This window comes from Festucalex cinctus, chromosome 18, assembly GCF_051991245.1.
Source record: "Festucalex cinctus isolate MCC-2025b chromosome 18, RoL_Fcin_1.0, whole genome shotgun sequence".
Classification (NCBI taxonomy): domain Eukaryota; kingdom Metazoa; phylum Chordata; class Actinopteri; order Syngnathiformes; family Syngnathidae; genus Festucalex; species Festucalex cinctus.
Window position 1 is genome coordinate 3269633 of NC_135428.1, and position 14474 is coordinate 3284106.

Consider the following 14474-nt stretch of genomic DNA (forward strand, 5'->3'; position numbering starts at 1 on the left):
CCACCATTTTCACATTTCGCAATCCCGTTCGCTCCCGGCAGTTTTACTGGATTTTGACTGATTTTGCAAGGCCCACAGAATATTGTGTTCGATTGCTATAAAGGCATGGAACCTACCAAAAGAAAGATTAAAGTCTCTTCTTTCATCAGGGAAAAAATTATGTTTCTATCTGTTTCCGTTTTGCAGCAATTAGCATTAGAAGAGAGCTAAATTTCATCAGTTTTCACAAATCTATTTAAAATTTTAAGTAATTGAGCTTTTTTTCTAGATGGCCCTGGTTGATCTACTTTGCTCTGCTGCCACCTGCTGGCCGTTTGTGTAATAACTACCATTTCTGGAACCGTTCTTTGCAGTTGAGAGGCTGCATCAAAGCCTTCTGTATGCTCTAGCATAAAACACAAAAAAAAACAAAAAAACGTATAAATACGTCTTTGGGACACTTAAAACATAAACAAAAAACGTATTTACACGTTATTGGGAGCAAATGAGTTAATGTTATGAGGTCGTCTTCAAAAATGTAATCCACTGCACACACTCATCCTGCTTTTTCTGATCAATTCATTTTTTGCATAATTTAAAATGGGGAAAAATGACCGACGGCATATGTAGTTATGTTTATTGCTCAAACTCCAACAGCTACCTTAAATGTAACCATCCACTGTCGGCTAAAAAGAATCATCTGCGGTCAAAATTAATAGTGCGATTAATCTGTGGTAATACAATGATTAATGCGATACATTTTTTTGTGATTAATTAACTAGTTAACGCTTTAACTTTGACAGCACTCATTTTTATGCATGTACAGTAGCAGGAGAAAATACTTGAGCTCAATTATAAAGTGAAACATACATTATGGACAAGCTGGGGGAAAAATCTCATTTACATTTGATAATGACTTATAAGAAAAGGGAAAGCCTTGAGATGATGAAAATATTCATGCATCCATTCATTCGCCGAAATGCTCACCCCAAATTTATTACTGTATAATAGAAATAATGGAAATTCCTGTTGTTGTTGTTTTATTTATGATTGAATGCATATTTTTTCCAATTTGAATCATACACAACAGGGCACTGTCAGCACGGAGCATATACATCATGGCCATCTGTTAAAAACAGAACAAAAGCCATCTTTGTTGTTGGCTCGTTTAAGCGCACTCCATTTTCGACCGCCACTCTGCAGCAGAAGACGACTTGAAGCTTTGGAGCCATTTTCTTCAATTAAGGCCGACTCTGAAAGCTGCAATCCGTCTCTCCCGCCCAACCCCCGTCGTCCTTTTTTTGTCAGAGCGCGCTTACTCACTCTGGCCTTCTGTGATTGAATTACAGCGTTTGAACGACAGCCATCGCTGCAGGGCGGAAGTGACGGTGCCTTGACCTTGACTGAGAATGGATTGTCAAAACATTTTTTGTATATGGTGTATCTGTACATTACCCCTTAGTTAGTATTTGTTACTCCCAATAACGTATAAATACGTTTTTTTATGTTCTAAATGTCCCAAAGACGTATTTATACGTTTTTTTTTTTTTTTTTTTAATACTAGAGCATACAGAAGGCTTTGATGCAGCCTCTCAACTGCAAAGAACGGTTGCAGAAATGGTAGTTAGTACACAAACGGCCAGCAGGTGGCAGCAGAGCAAAGGAGATCAACCAGGGCCATCAAGAAAAAAAAAGCTAAATTACTTTCAATTTTAAATAGATTTGTGAAAATCGATGAAATTTAGCTCTCTTCTAATGCTAATTGCTGCAAAACGGAAACAGATAAAAACATGCTTTTTTTTCCTGATGAAAGGAGAGACTTTAATCTTTCTTTTGATAGGTTCCATGCCTTTATAGCAATCGAACACAATATTCTGTGGGGCTTGCAAAATCAGTCAAAATCCAGTAAGACAGCCGGGAGCGAACGGGATTGCGAAATGTGAAAATGGCGGCGAGTGAATGAGTTAATTAGCATGTTTGAACCATTTTCATGGAAGGAAGATGCATCCAGAGAAAATAGATCACAACGTGTTAAAAAAAAAACAAAAAAAAACATACCCATAAATGCACTGACTGTTTCGAGGGGGTACATCATAATGCCAAATATTGTCGCTTTACATTTTTGAAAGAATCATTTCTGCTGCTAGGTTGTTCAATGAGCCAGTTCAAAGAAAGCGTTACTGAAATGTTGATTGGAGCAAGTAAAACAATGTGTACACGAGAGGAACTACAGTTTTTCTGACATACTGTCAAAACAAACAAAGAACGACTTGCTAACTTTTATGCCAGCTGCTTTACCTTTACAGACAACATACAAATTGTCACTTCTAGTTCTGCTATGGGAAATGGTCTGACGTTATTTCTGAGAGTTCAGTTTCTCCCTACTACTGTTACTCACTCCATATTAACACATAATAAAAACAAACATCCGTCTGTCCAATCATATATGCATGATGTAAACAAACAAACAAACAAACAGCCTGTAGACATAATGACGTCTGTTTTCTGCAGTGCCGTTGGAGGCTGAATCAATGGTTCTCTCCTTAAGTGTCAACACTGTCACATATTATAGACGCGCCCGCTTAAAAAGTGTGGATAAAGCAGACAAATGTGTTTATTTAGTGATGTGTTGTTGTTGGTTTTTTTTGTCTCCCCGCCATTCTCAAGGGTTGGTTTGAAAAAAGTTCCGCTTCATATGCTACTTGGGGACACAAAGGAAATAAATTTGCGTTTAAAAAATGCCATGGGATGTGACAGCGAGAGGATTGAAAGAGAGCTGTTTGTTTTTGTTAAAGATACTCTGCTCACAAAAAGAACTTTTTTGTTTTTATTATTTTTTTTTTCAGGGTAAATTTTAACATGTACCTAAAATGCACTATAACCTTTTACGGGTGAAATTAATTAGATTATTGTTTTTTTTTTTTAAATATGTTTTAATGTTTCTGTACTCTGTACAATTTTTGCTGTTCTTAATCAGGTCAATGTCAACATTCACAACGGGTGCATAACTAATAAATTCCAAAAGGATAAGAAAATGGATGGATGGATTTGCACATACAAGGCTCAACAATTGTATTAAAAAAAATGACGAAAAATACAGTTTCAAAGTTGTAACGTAAAGGGAATTTTTTTTTTTTTTTTTCGCACTTTTGTTAAAAACAATAAAAAATAAGTGGAGCCAATTTGGAAAAAACAATGTCATTTTCGGATTGAGCGACTAAATGCCCTTGAAACTTTCATAGCACAAAAACGAAATGTGACTTGATTCTTTTCCGGCAGACAATTTGCACATGGCGTGCAAATCACCTTGTCAAATCATTGATGCAGGCCAAAACAGTATGTCGTAGGACCGTTCAGCAGTTTGGTGGGCTCCTGCCCAAAAGAGCACGGTCGCTTCCAGCGCTCTTCTGAGTCATGTACGTCTTCGTGTAGCCTGAATCCAGTGTTGCGTTTGTTGTGTTTACAGATCATTCTGATGTGCTGCTCAATTCAGACAGAAATCCTGCAGCTTGTCATGACATGTTAACGTCACATCACCAAAATAAAGACCTGCTTCCGGGGTGTTGTTTGGCAGTGAACTTTTTTTTTTTTTCGAGTCGAAAACCATTGCGGGTGTGCATATTTGATGGGAAATTTACAATTCATTGGTATTTTAACTGTCCTTCAAAAAGACTCAAGGTTATACAGTCAAACCTCGGTTTTCGAACGCTTCTGTTCTCAACCAAATCGCTTTTCAACCAGAAAATTCGAGAATTTTATGTCTCAGAACTCGTCCAAAAAATCGGCTCTCGACCAAACTGAAACAAGCCGAGCGTACCTGAACGCGACTCACTCGGGAGCCGAGCTAACTCGAATGCTTCCTCTGTAGCACGTTCGTGTTCAAAATTCGTTCGGGGCAAACCTGTTCATTGTTATTTACGCAAATCTTTTTTTTTTTTTTTTTTTATAAAGTTTTGCATCATGGGTCCAAAGAAAGCAATTGCAAGTGGTAAAGCTGATGAAAAAAAGAGGAAAGTAGTGCGCAGAACTATTGAATTTAAAAAAGAAATGTTTGCATTTTGTTTTTGTTTTTTTCATCATTTTAGATAGGATATCTAAATAAAACAATGTCTATTTCTACCCTTTTCTATTTATGGTAAACACTATACAGTGCCAGTTTATTTATTTAAAATAAAAAAATAAAAATAAAAAAAAAACTTGGAAAAAGTTTTTTTTAGACTTGGAACGGATTAAAATAATTTACATTAATTATAATGGGAAAAATTGTTTTGGATTTCGAACAAATGGCTTTTAGAACAGCCTTCTGGAACGGATTATGTTCGAAAACCGAGGTTTGACTGTATTTTCAAACGTTGTCTGTCAGTTGGTGTGTTTTTATAGAGTCGGAGTCCCAAACATTCACAGAATTCAACTCCAGATTAAATCCTAAAGTTTAATACTGAATCCAAATTAAGACCAAGGACATGTTGAGGGGACATATCGCCACTTAATTATTTCACCAATTCTTTCTGCATTTGAACTATATTTGGTAACAATGAAAATTTATACATGGAAAAATGCTGTTTAATATCCTTAGAAGCTTGTATTGCTCAGGTTATATCAGCTTTTATCTCTGTAAGACCTTAGCGGATCAGTTTGTAATTTGATTTTAGTGTATTTTGGTCGCATGGATCCTTAGATGAGATTGTAAATCTCTATGAGTCTTTATCTTCATGGAGCTTTTGGACTGTAGCCATTCAGGCATTTATTTTATATTTGACAAATGTATTCGCCTTGGCAGATGTCTGTACTGCTTCATTTTTCTGTAATATTATCATACAAGTGTTTGGGAATAAATTATTCAGAGCTGAACTCTAAAAAAAAAAAAATGAACTGCTAAGTGTTGAATTAACAATCTGTCTTTGTCTCGTCTGTCCTTACAGACTTCAGTCATCATGTACGATGCAGCAAGGGTGCCATCTCCCAAGGATGGTACAAACGGGCTGAACAAGCCACTCGTCCCTGCGGCAGGACCGGAAATGGGGGCGACGACAGGAGCAGCGGGACGAACGCCACCAATGGGCCTACAAGCAAAATGTGAAGATGGACAGCCAGGCGCAGAGGAAGAAGAGCCTCAAACGGAACCGGTTTTGGTGAAAAAGCCGCGACGAGAGATACTGGACCATGACAGGAAGAGGAGGGTCGAACTCAAATGTTTGGAGCTCCAAGAGATGATGGAAGAACAAGGGTAATTTGGAGTGTTGCATGCTACACAGCCGTACTTTTTTTCTTTTTTAGTTAGTCAACTAACGTTAGTTACTTTTGTTTCATGTGATAATTGTCCAAAGCTCAGATATTTAATGTTCAAATACCATGAGAGATTGAGCAATGACAGACAGTCCAGCATCCAATTAAACTTTTGTCCTTTTGCGGGTGGTGCAGAAGGGCGCAAGTATTAAATTAAATTGTTTGAGAGATCGCACATTGGGTTGCGGTGTTGACCTGACTTTGAGATTGCTGTCTCGGAAGAGCCACCAGAATAAGCGGTCTGGATAATGGATGGATGGATGATCCTCATTTTCCTTTCGGTCCACTGTAGTTGCCCAAAGTCACATATACCGATTTTTCACATCCTGACTGTTTTTTTTTTTTTTTTTTAAAGATGTGAGCAACCGTGTTTTAACTATTATTCCAAGAAACTATCCAATGGTGTAAGGTGTGGTAAGAATGATTTTTTTTCTTCCATATGTTTGTAATAGGTAATAATGTTGATTTGCTTTTGCTTGTGTGAATTCGGCCCCTGAAATAGAAACGTGGGGGTGTTTGCGTTGTGCTCCTGTCTTGCCTTTCAATCTCACTAACCACACTGCGGCAGAAATCGGCGGCCGCGCGATTTCACGGATGCGCGACAGGCCCGACTTGCGGGAAGCAGCGTTTCCGAGCATCCGACACGCTGATAACGCCACGCAATGCGACGTCGTCTCCCCTTTTAGAGGATTGTGAGTTAATGGAGATCGTCCACAGCCAATCAAATATGTCAAATTACTGCAATCGCATTCTTTAATTGCAGTGATTTGTTGTGGTGCGCTTGACGGGGCGCGCCACACTCGAATCAATGTTTCTTGGCTTGCTGTCCTTTCAAATCATCAGGAAGATTTATTAATTTTTTTCCCCCCCAATCTTGCCTCCTCTGGCTCCAAACGTAAAAAAAAACATACAAAATAAGGTGCCACAGTCCATTTAACTTTTAATTACATTTGAATAAATATTATATTTCTTCACTATTTTAACATAGCCTAACAGTTTGGCAAGTAGGTACTAAAATTTTTTTTGTTACAATAATTACAGTATTTCTTTGTATAGAAACAGATTTGGAAAAATAACACATTTCACTCCTTTCAGCAACTTTCAACTGACGCCTTTTTGTCAAATGTTTGTGAAAAAGAGAGGCACAATATTATTTAATACATTACTCATGATGAATGGATGATGGAGTAATTGAGGCAAAATAGGAGTGCAGCACTTCTTTAATTTCTCTCAAAGTGCTCGTTATCGCAGAGAGCAAAAATATTGTGGTATCACTGTCTTAAATCTGCAGCTCTGAAATGACCTTTGTGGATAAATTTGGTGAAAATTAAAATCAGCATTTTTTTTTTCTATTGAACTGTTAACTATTATTAATTATTAACTCTATTTTAAAGAAAATATTGAATATTTGGTACAGAAGAAACATGCACCGCATTAGGTTTATGTAAATAAATAAGTGACTAAATACATAATAAATAAATAAATAAATAAAATATATTCTGTTGCAATTATTAGTAAATCAATGTCCCATCACTGGTTAACTATTTTTAGGAGAACCCCCCCCCCCAAAAAAATACAAAAAAAATAATAATAAAATGTGCTACTCATGTTGTCCTTGGGGCTAACTAGTACACACTGGCACCATTTTCCCCCCCCAAAAAAATAGCTAACCAGTGATGGGACATTAATCAACAGAGCAAAAAGCTTCTCCCGACCCTCCCTCCTCTCTTGTCGTCTAGTAGTTATTGAAATCTTGACTTTTTAATACCACAGTGCCCACCAATGCAGTACTACTACTATTCGCTTCCCCACACCAAAAAAAAAAAAAGCTACATTTATTTGTCAAACATGACAAATGAATTAAATTGCTTATTTTAGTATTTAAAAAAAATGTAGGGAACCCTCCACTTCCTGACAGACTTGGGAAAATATATATATACCTCAAAAGTATTAGCCCAGACATATTTATCATATCTTTACAAGCAAGAGCTGCAAACACCTCTGTGATATTGTCAAGTCGAAAACATCTGGGATCAAGTGGATCTTGTCTCCTTTTTTTTTTTTTTTTCCCCTTTTTGAGCCTTTCACAAAATCAGCCTCTTCTTCAATCACCTCAGGTACCAACAGAAAGCCTTTCACAAAAAAAAACAAAAAACAAAAACGCCCCCTTCTTCAGGTATAAGCAGAAAGCGTGCACGGGCGATTGTAAAATGTCAAGAAGCACCTAACACATGGCAATGTGCGTGTGGAAGCCATGAATATAAAGTGAGTATTTAGGGCTTCCATTGTGCATCGGTGACCTGCCGCTGGGCTGAGGGATCGGCCAACAAACGGCAAAGATCTGATGGTGCTGTCAGACCTGCTGGGCCAGCTTCTATTTATTGCACCGTTCCATCACACACACGTGCTAATCTCATTCTCATTCTCCACACTGTCGATATGCTGATGGCTGCAGCTAAGAAGACACGCTATCAGCTTCTTTTTTTTTGTTTTTTTTAAGCCATAAAAAGTCAACGCCACGTTTCTAGCCTAAAATGAACCAATGGTTAATTCATAAAATGTCTCGGAGCTTGTCCTGCAGCATTTGCGTTACAGCAGTTATTAATCAGTGTTTTTATTAGATGGCTTGGGAACCATATCTTCTACTGTGCCAGTTTACATATTCTTGCATTTTCAGTTGTTTTTTTTTACAGGTCTGTATACACAGGTATATACATCATCATTTGAATAAAACAATACTGCTTTGACTAGGTTGTTGCCTTTAACTCATTTGCTCCCAATAACGTGTAAATGCGTTTTTTTTTATGTTCTAAGTGTCCCAAAGACGTATTTATACGTTTTTTTGTTTGTTTGTTTTTATGCTCGAGCATACAGAAGGCTTTGATGCAACCTGTCAACTGCAAAGAACGGTTGCAGAAATGGTAGTTATTACACAAACGGCCAGCAGGTGGCAGCAGAGAAAAAGGAGATCAACCAGGGCCACCTTGAAAAAAAATTACAGTTTTAAATGCAGGTATCGGAACAACACTAAAAAACAAAACAAAAACAAAACAATAAAATCTAGCAGTGATGACCATTTGACATGCTACTCCTTGAATTTATTGACATTCAAGCGGCCGTCTCAGGACAGATCAGCACAGACTCAATATGACTTATTATTGTGTCGTCTTGTACATGCGCAGGTACACAGAGGAGGAGATTCGACAAAAAGTGAGCACATTCAGACAAATGCTGATGGACAAAGAAGGGGTCATCACCAGAGATGGCGCACAACCAGTGTAAGTTTTTTTTGTTTGTTTTGTTCATTTTCTTTCCTCATGTTTTTACGCCTTATCCATCTTCTTCAGCACGTCACAATGTCACGATATTGCCCTTATCGTGACATCCCTATGCGCTAACACAATACATGTCCGCGGGGGGGCGAGCATGATGTCACTCTCAACCACTCAAAAAATATCAAAGGAAGAACATTTATTTTATCCTATACAGTTTCTTTCCTTTACAACTAGAAAACCCTAAATAGGAAAGTAGTTGTTATATAGCCTTTCTTTTGTATTTCCTTCAAACTGTTTGTGAGACTGATGTAGTTATTGATGGAGAAATGGCAGTCTGTAAAGTAATGACCGCTAATAGCGCCCCACTTCCCTTCTTCCAAACGAGATGAATGATCGTCCTCCGTCTGCACCTCAGCCGGTATTTGCTGACATTTAAGAAGAGCACGCTGAGATGCGGAAGCGGCAGGAAGAGTTACGCAGCGAGTTGATGCACGCAGAAGAGGATGGATTAAAGCTAGAGCTGATTTTTTTTTTTTTTTGGTAGCTTTTCGCACTTCGGACTCCATTTTGGGAGTCGGGCCTTGAATGAGTACAACTTTACTTCTCGACGAAAGCATTGATGTAGAAAATTGAGGAGGTTGTAATTTACAAAGTTGCACTTTTCCAAACCTCAGCGCTCGCTTGAGGCTTCCACAACACATTATTGCTGCTCGTCATGGATGTTCCTCTGGCCCAGACAAATGGAAGTGTCCAAATATGTGACATCACGGAAGCTTGCTTTTATCACTTTCAATGAAAAGTATAACCACTCATGTCTTAAGTGTTTCAAGCCAATTGAATCCTTAGTTTTCCGGGAAAACATCGTAAAACAAATTTCCAATTTTTTTTCTGTTACAACAGTCAGACAGGATGTTTTGGCTGCCATACTTTTTTGTTGTTGTTTTTTTTTTTTTTTGCGGCGGCTTATTTACATGTCACTAGAAAGAAAACAGTCCACAGCAAACACTAGTACTATTTACAGATGGATTTCTGTCAGGAGAGATTGGAATGCAGACACAGTTGGAACTTAATGTGTAAAGAAATCCCGTCAAATTTGTCGATTGCATATCGCTGGTGTCAGTCTGAATCCTCGCACCCCCAAACTAACTCCTGTAAGGATTATCGGTATATCTATCTATCTATCTATCTATCTATCTATTTTGCAGTATATTTGGGAAAATGGCACAAAATACTGTTAGCTAAAAGGCCAAATTCTCACAAAACCAAATATATAATATCTGCTGCAAGCTTTTCTCCTCGATACTTAATATCCATTGGTGTGTTCTCGCACTTAATGAAATCCAAGAATAAACTGCCTGGCTGGCTGGTGGGGCGGGCCACTTGTGTGTTTGCGTTCACTCGCCTTTACTAATAGCTTCTTTTTTTGTGTGTCCCTCCGCCATCTTCTTTTCTTGACTCAGCCCCCAATAAATGCGCGTTCTTGACTGCCTCCGTCCATATATTGTATACGCTCAGGCCTGTTTTTTGTCACAGTGCCGTGAGGAGGTTAGGTCAACGAAATCGAATTGCATGAAGCAAAACCAATCAGTGCAATGTTTACCCCCCCCATGCTTTATTTAGCGCATGTGGCGCCAGCAAGGTCAGAGATGCGTCGGCTCAGAGGACGCGACAAGGAGATTGTGAGGCAAAGAGGATTCTGGGCGAGACTGCTGCTGTTTACTGTTGCACTCAAAACAATCTATTCATCATTTTGAGGTGACGTACAACCTGGACTGGTTGTCACAGGGCAAGATAGAGAATTTATATTACGTGGCAGTGAAATGGAACGGTAACTTGTTGGCAACGGCGATTTATGTTCAGAAAACCTTCAGTAAGCATAAAGTTATCTTCATTAACAAGCAACTGCTGTGATCACGCACAATGCGGAGTGAAATCGTCTCGGTGAAAGAAATACTAGGAATGTAGCGATAAGGGCGATATTGTGATATCAAAACTGCCACAATATCGTCGTCGTCATGTTCACGATATTTAAAAGGAACACAGCTGTTAAAAAAAAGTCCGATTGATTCCCATTTGTGCAGTTCTAGCACCTTCTAGTGGCTAGTTTATCAGTGCAACTTAATTTCCATTAGGGATGTTTTGGCCTTCTATGTTTAAAATCTATGCTAATTGTCAGATGAAGGGGAACCTAATTTGCTTGTGAAGCAATAAATGTGTGCTTGCATTAGCAAGTAAGTGCCTCAATATTGTTATTAGAGATTGTAGGTGGTTTATATGCATTGCTGCTTTTAGTATGAGCTCTTTTATTACAATATTGTGATCTTTTTTTTAAATATCGCCAAGGCCCCCACAATATCGTGACAATTATCGTATTGTGACCTTCATATCGTGACAATATCTTATTGTGATGTTTGGATATCGTTACATCCCGAGTGGCCAACGGGAGTGGGAGGTCCTTAGGTCGGGGGCTCTTTCAGCCGTAGATAGGACCGGTGGTTAATCTCATTTGTGCAAAAGTCAGCATGTTTGGCCATTGAGTCGCTCCACAAAATGGGCACAAAACCAAACCATTATTACCACAAGTGCCTCAATATTGTTATTAGAGATTGTAGGTGGTTTATATGCATTGCTGTTATGTACAAAAACAGAATATTGTGCTTTTTTTAGGATGAGCGCTCTTTTTTTTTTTTTTTTTTTATCACATTGTGACCTTCATATCGTGATAATATCGCATCGTGATGTTCGGATATCGTGACATCCCTACTGCTCAACCCGGCCATCTATTAAATGGGCGTAATAAATGCAGTAATTTTCTTGTGGTTCAATCCTCCACAGACACCTTTTATTTTTGTATTGTTATAATGCCTCCTTCTTAGTAAAATTCCCACAATCCATAAAGTAAAAAAAAAAAAACAGCTAAAGTTCAACAGATTTCCCTTTTTTTTGTCACCGTGTTCAATCTTATGCTTCCATGTTTTAGTGTCAACCACATGCACTACTACCCCGAGGATGATAGCGAATTGCCTGGTGATGAAGATGGAGACTACGCTGATGATTATCAAAGTGACAGCAGGTCAATCGCACGCTCGATACTCGCTGTATAATGTTGACTTGTTGACCCGTTGTTAATCCTCAAGTGATTCATTAAATCGTGTACCCATGTATTACTGTATTAACTGTCATCTGAGCAACAATTTCTCTTTTTTGTTTATGTGAATCCATTCTTATCTTAAAATGGTAATATTTCTATAGAATCCATGGCAGTAAAAATGCACTCTATAATGTTAACTCATTTGCTCCCAATGACGTGTAAATACGTTTTTTATTTTTTTATTTATTTTTTTAATGTTTTAAGTGTCCCAAAGACGTAAAAATCTCGCTCACCCATTTCTGTGTTTTTGTGGATGTTTCAGAGTAAAAAGGAAATCAAGCAGCTCGCCATCCCCTCGTCCAAAGAAAAGAAAGAAGAAGAAATCCGGGCGCCGAAGAAGTCGGTGAGTGGAACTTAGTATGCGGCTCAAAGTGATTGATAAAATAGTGTCGTTGACAAAAAAATCTATAGTTATCTTGTCAATTATTCAATAACCTTAGTATAAAATATATTGCTGATTAATTATCAGATATTTTAATTGTGGAAGATGAAAAATAAAGCTTTTAATAAAAAATAAAAAAATGTGAGAAAAAGATAAAGCGCATGCATGTGTATTTTGAACGACTCCTGAATGAATTTTTTTGTTCTATGAATGACATCCAGCGGAAGATTATATTTTGATCCAATTTAGTGAAATTGGAGATAATTTCTCACCTGATATCCCATTGGCACACTGGTTGGGAATCACTGCCGAAGAGTAACAGACAAAAAAAAAATAAAAATTGCAGCCTGGTCACATTTCTTTTCTTCTTTTCACTGATAGGTTTGGCAGCTCGTCGCCCAATCGCAGAGAGAAGAAGAAAAAGAGCAGCAAGAAACACAAGCGTGACAGGTGCGTGTATTTCAAAACACGGCGTTTCAGTCGTCGCTTGAAACTTTTAGCGTCCGGGAATGAAGTCTTGCTCTTGCTAGCGAAGAACAATTGATTGCCCCTCGAGTTTGCTCCGATGCCTTTTCAATTCGTTTACCGCATGTTGCTTCCATTTGCTTTGGCAGAGAAGAAAGAGAAAGCTGAAGAGACGAGAAAGTTGCTCAGGGAAGGAATGAAAGAAAAGGAAGATGAAAAAGAGACAAATCAGGAAGGAAGGTGCAGGAAAGTAGTAAGCAAATGAGGTGAGGACTAAATGAGAGAAGGTAAGAAAGAAACGAGGGAAATGAATGATGAAAGGAGACGCGAAGAACGAGATTGTGAGGTTTCCAGTTTACTTTTGCATTATAGTCTACTAAGGCTGCACAATACTGGAAAAACATGCGATATGTTTAAGCGATATTATTGCGATATTGAACTCATTCAATCCCAACACGTGCAAAAACGTCTTTAAATGCTTTGTCCTTCCCTCCCAAAACCGTGATTACACGTTTTTTTTGTGTTGCAAGAGCATACAGAAGGCTTTGATGCAACTTCAGACATGAAGAGGTGGCTTAAAGCAATGGTAGTTATTAAAACGGCCAACGGGTGGCAACAGAGTATAAGAGATCAGCCAGGGCCATGTTGTAACATGGCTGGGAGTGAATGAGTTAAGTTGCGGTATATGCAGTTCAGTACTAGATTATTACTATGCCATAAAATTCGTACAGATAGTTTTGTGAAACAGATGAAATGTGTGTCATGCATTTCCTCGGTTGTGTCAGGTGAGTTGTGCAGCTTTTTTCAATAACAGAATAATGAGTTCTCCAGAACAACAGCTCATATCCGCTAGTTCCCAGGTGGCTCCCTCCATTGGGGGGGGAAAAAAAAAAAGTTGCTGCAATAATTCATACATCAGCCCGTGACAGTTTTATTACCCCTCCTTCACCTTTCTAGTGCTGCCACTCAGCCGCGCACTGTAGGTGTGCGAATCGGCAGGGGAGAATGTGGGTCGACTCTCACAGACTTTCACTCATTTCCATGGAAACCGCAATGAGGGTGAACGTGAGGTGATATGAACGACTGCATGACAGGGATCCGTCTTTGAATACATGGGTCAATAAATAAGTTAGCAACTAGCAAAACCCATCGTTGGTCATCGATTTAGTGCAAATATTTCCACCAATTATTTGAAATAATTTGCTGCTAACGAAAGGTCAGTCACCGTCACACATTACAACATGGAATTATGCAAAATACATTTTCTGCTCACTTTCCTCTAAGTCCACATGAATAATTCTGTTGAAGAAGTTGTCCAATAATAACCTTGTTTACTTTTGTAGGTCAGCATCAGGCTCCAGTAAAAAGAGGAGGTACAGGTACGTGTGCTGGGCAAAAGAGAAATTAACTCTTATATACAGTATGATCACATATTGCGCAATGTATTGCTTGTTTGTTTGTTTATTGAACATATGAACCAGCAACAGAAATACTGACATTAAAATTAAAACAATTTAAAAAGTTATTTTTCACATACAGGACTGTCTCAGAAAATTAGAATATTGTGATCAAGTCCATTATTTTCTGTAATGCAATTAAATAAGCAAATATTTCATACATTCTGGATTCATTACAAATCAGCTGAAATATTGCAAGCCTTTTATTATTTTTAATATTGCTGATTATAGTTTACAGCTTAAGAAAATTCAAAATATCCTACCTCAAAATATTAAATATTTCCTCAAACCAAGTTAAAAAAATAAATAAATGCCATCGTCAGCAATATTAAAACAATAAAAGGCTTGCCATATTTCAGTTGATTTGTAAATAATCCAGAATGTATGGCATTTTTGCTTCTTTAATTGCATTACAGAAAATAATGGACTTTATCGCAATATTCTCATTTTCTCTAATCTCTCAAAATATGCCTCTAATA

At 38.0% G+C, this 14474-nt stretch overlaps 1 protein-coding gene across 2 annotated transcripts in view; it reads left to right on the forward strand.

The window, feature by feature from the left end:
- The window catches only part of srrm3 (serine/arginine repetitive matrix 3), a 48194-nt gene that overhangs the window by 17014 nt on the left and 16706 nt on the right, over positions 1 to 14474 (forward strand). For both annotated transcript variants that reach the window (XM_077504842.1, XM_077504843.1), the window contains exons 2-7: positions 4902 to 5206; positions 8448 to 8543; positions 11521 to 11613; positions 11954 to 12034; positions 12455 to 12523; positions 13882 to 13917. In XM_077504842.1, the coding sequence (XP_077360968.1) occupies positions 4914 to 5206; positions 8448 to 8543; positions 11521 to 11613; positions 11954 to 12034; positions 12455 to 12523; positions 13882 to 13917 (668 nt within the window). In that variant the 5' untranslated portion in view covers positions 4902 to 4913. The remainder of the gene's footprint in view (positions 1 to 4901; positions 5207 to 8447; positions 8544 to 11520; positions 11614 to 11953; positions 12035 to 12454; positions 12524 to 13881; positions 13918 to 14474) is intronic.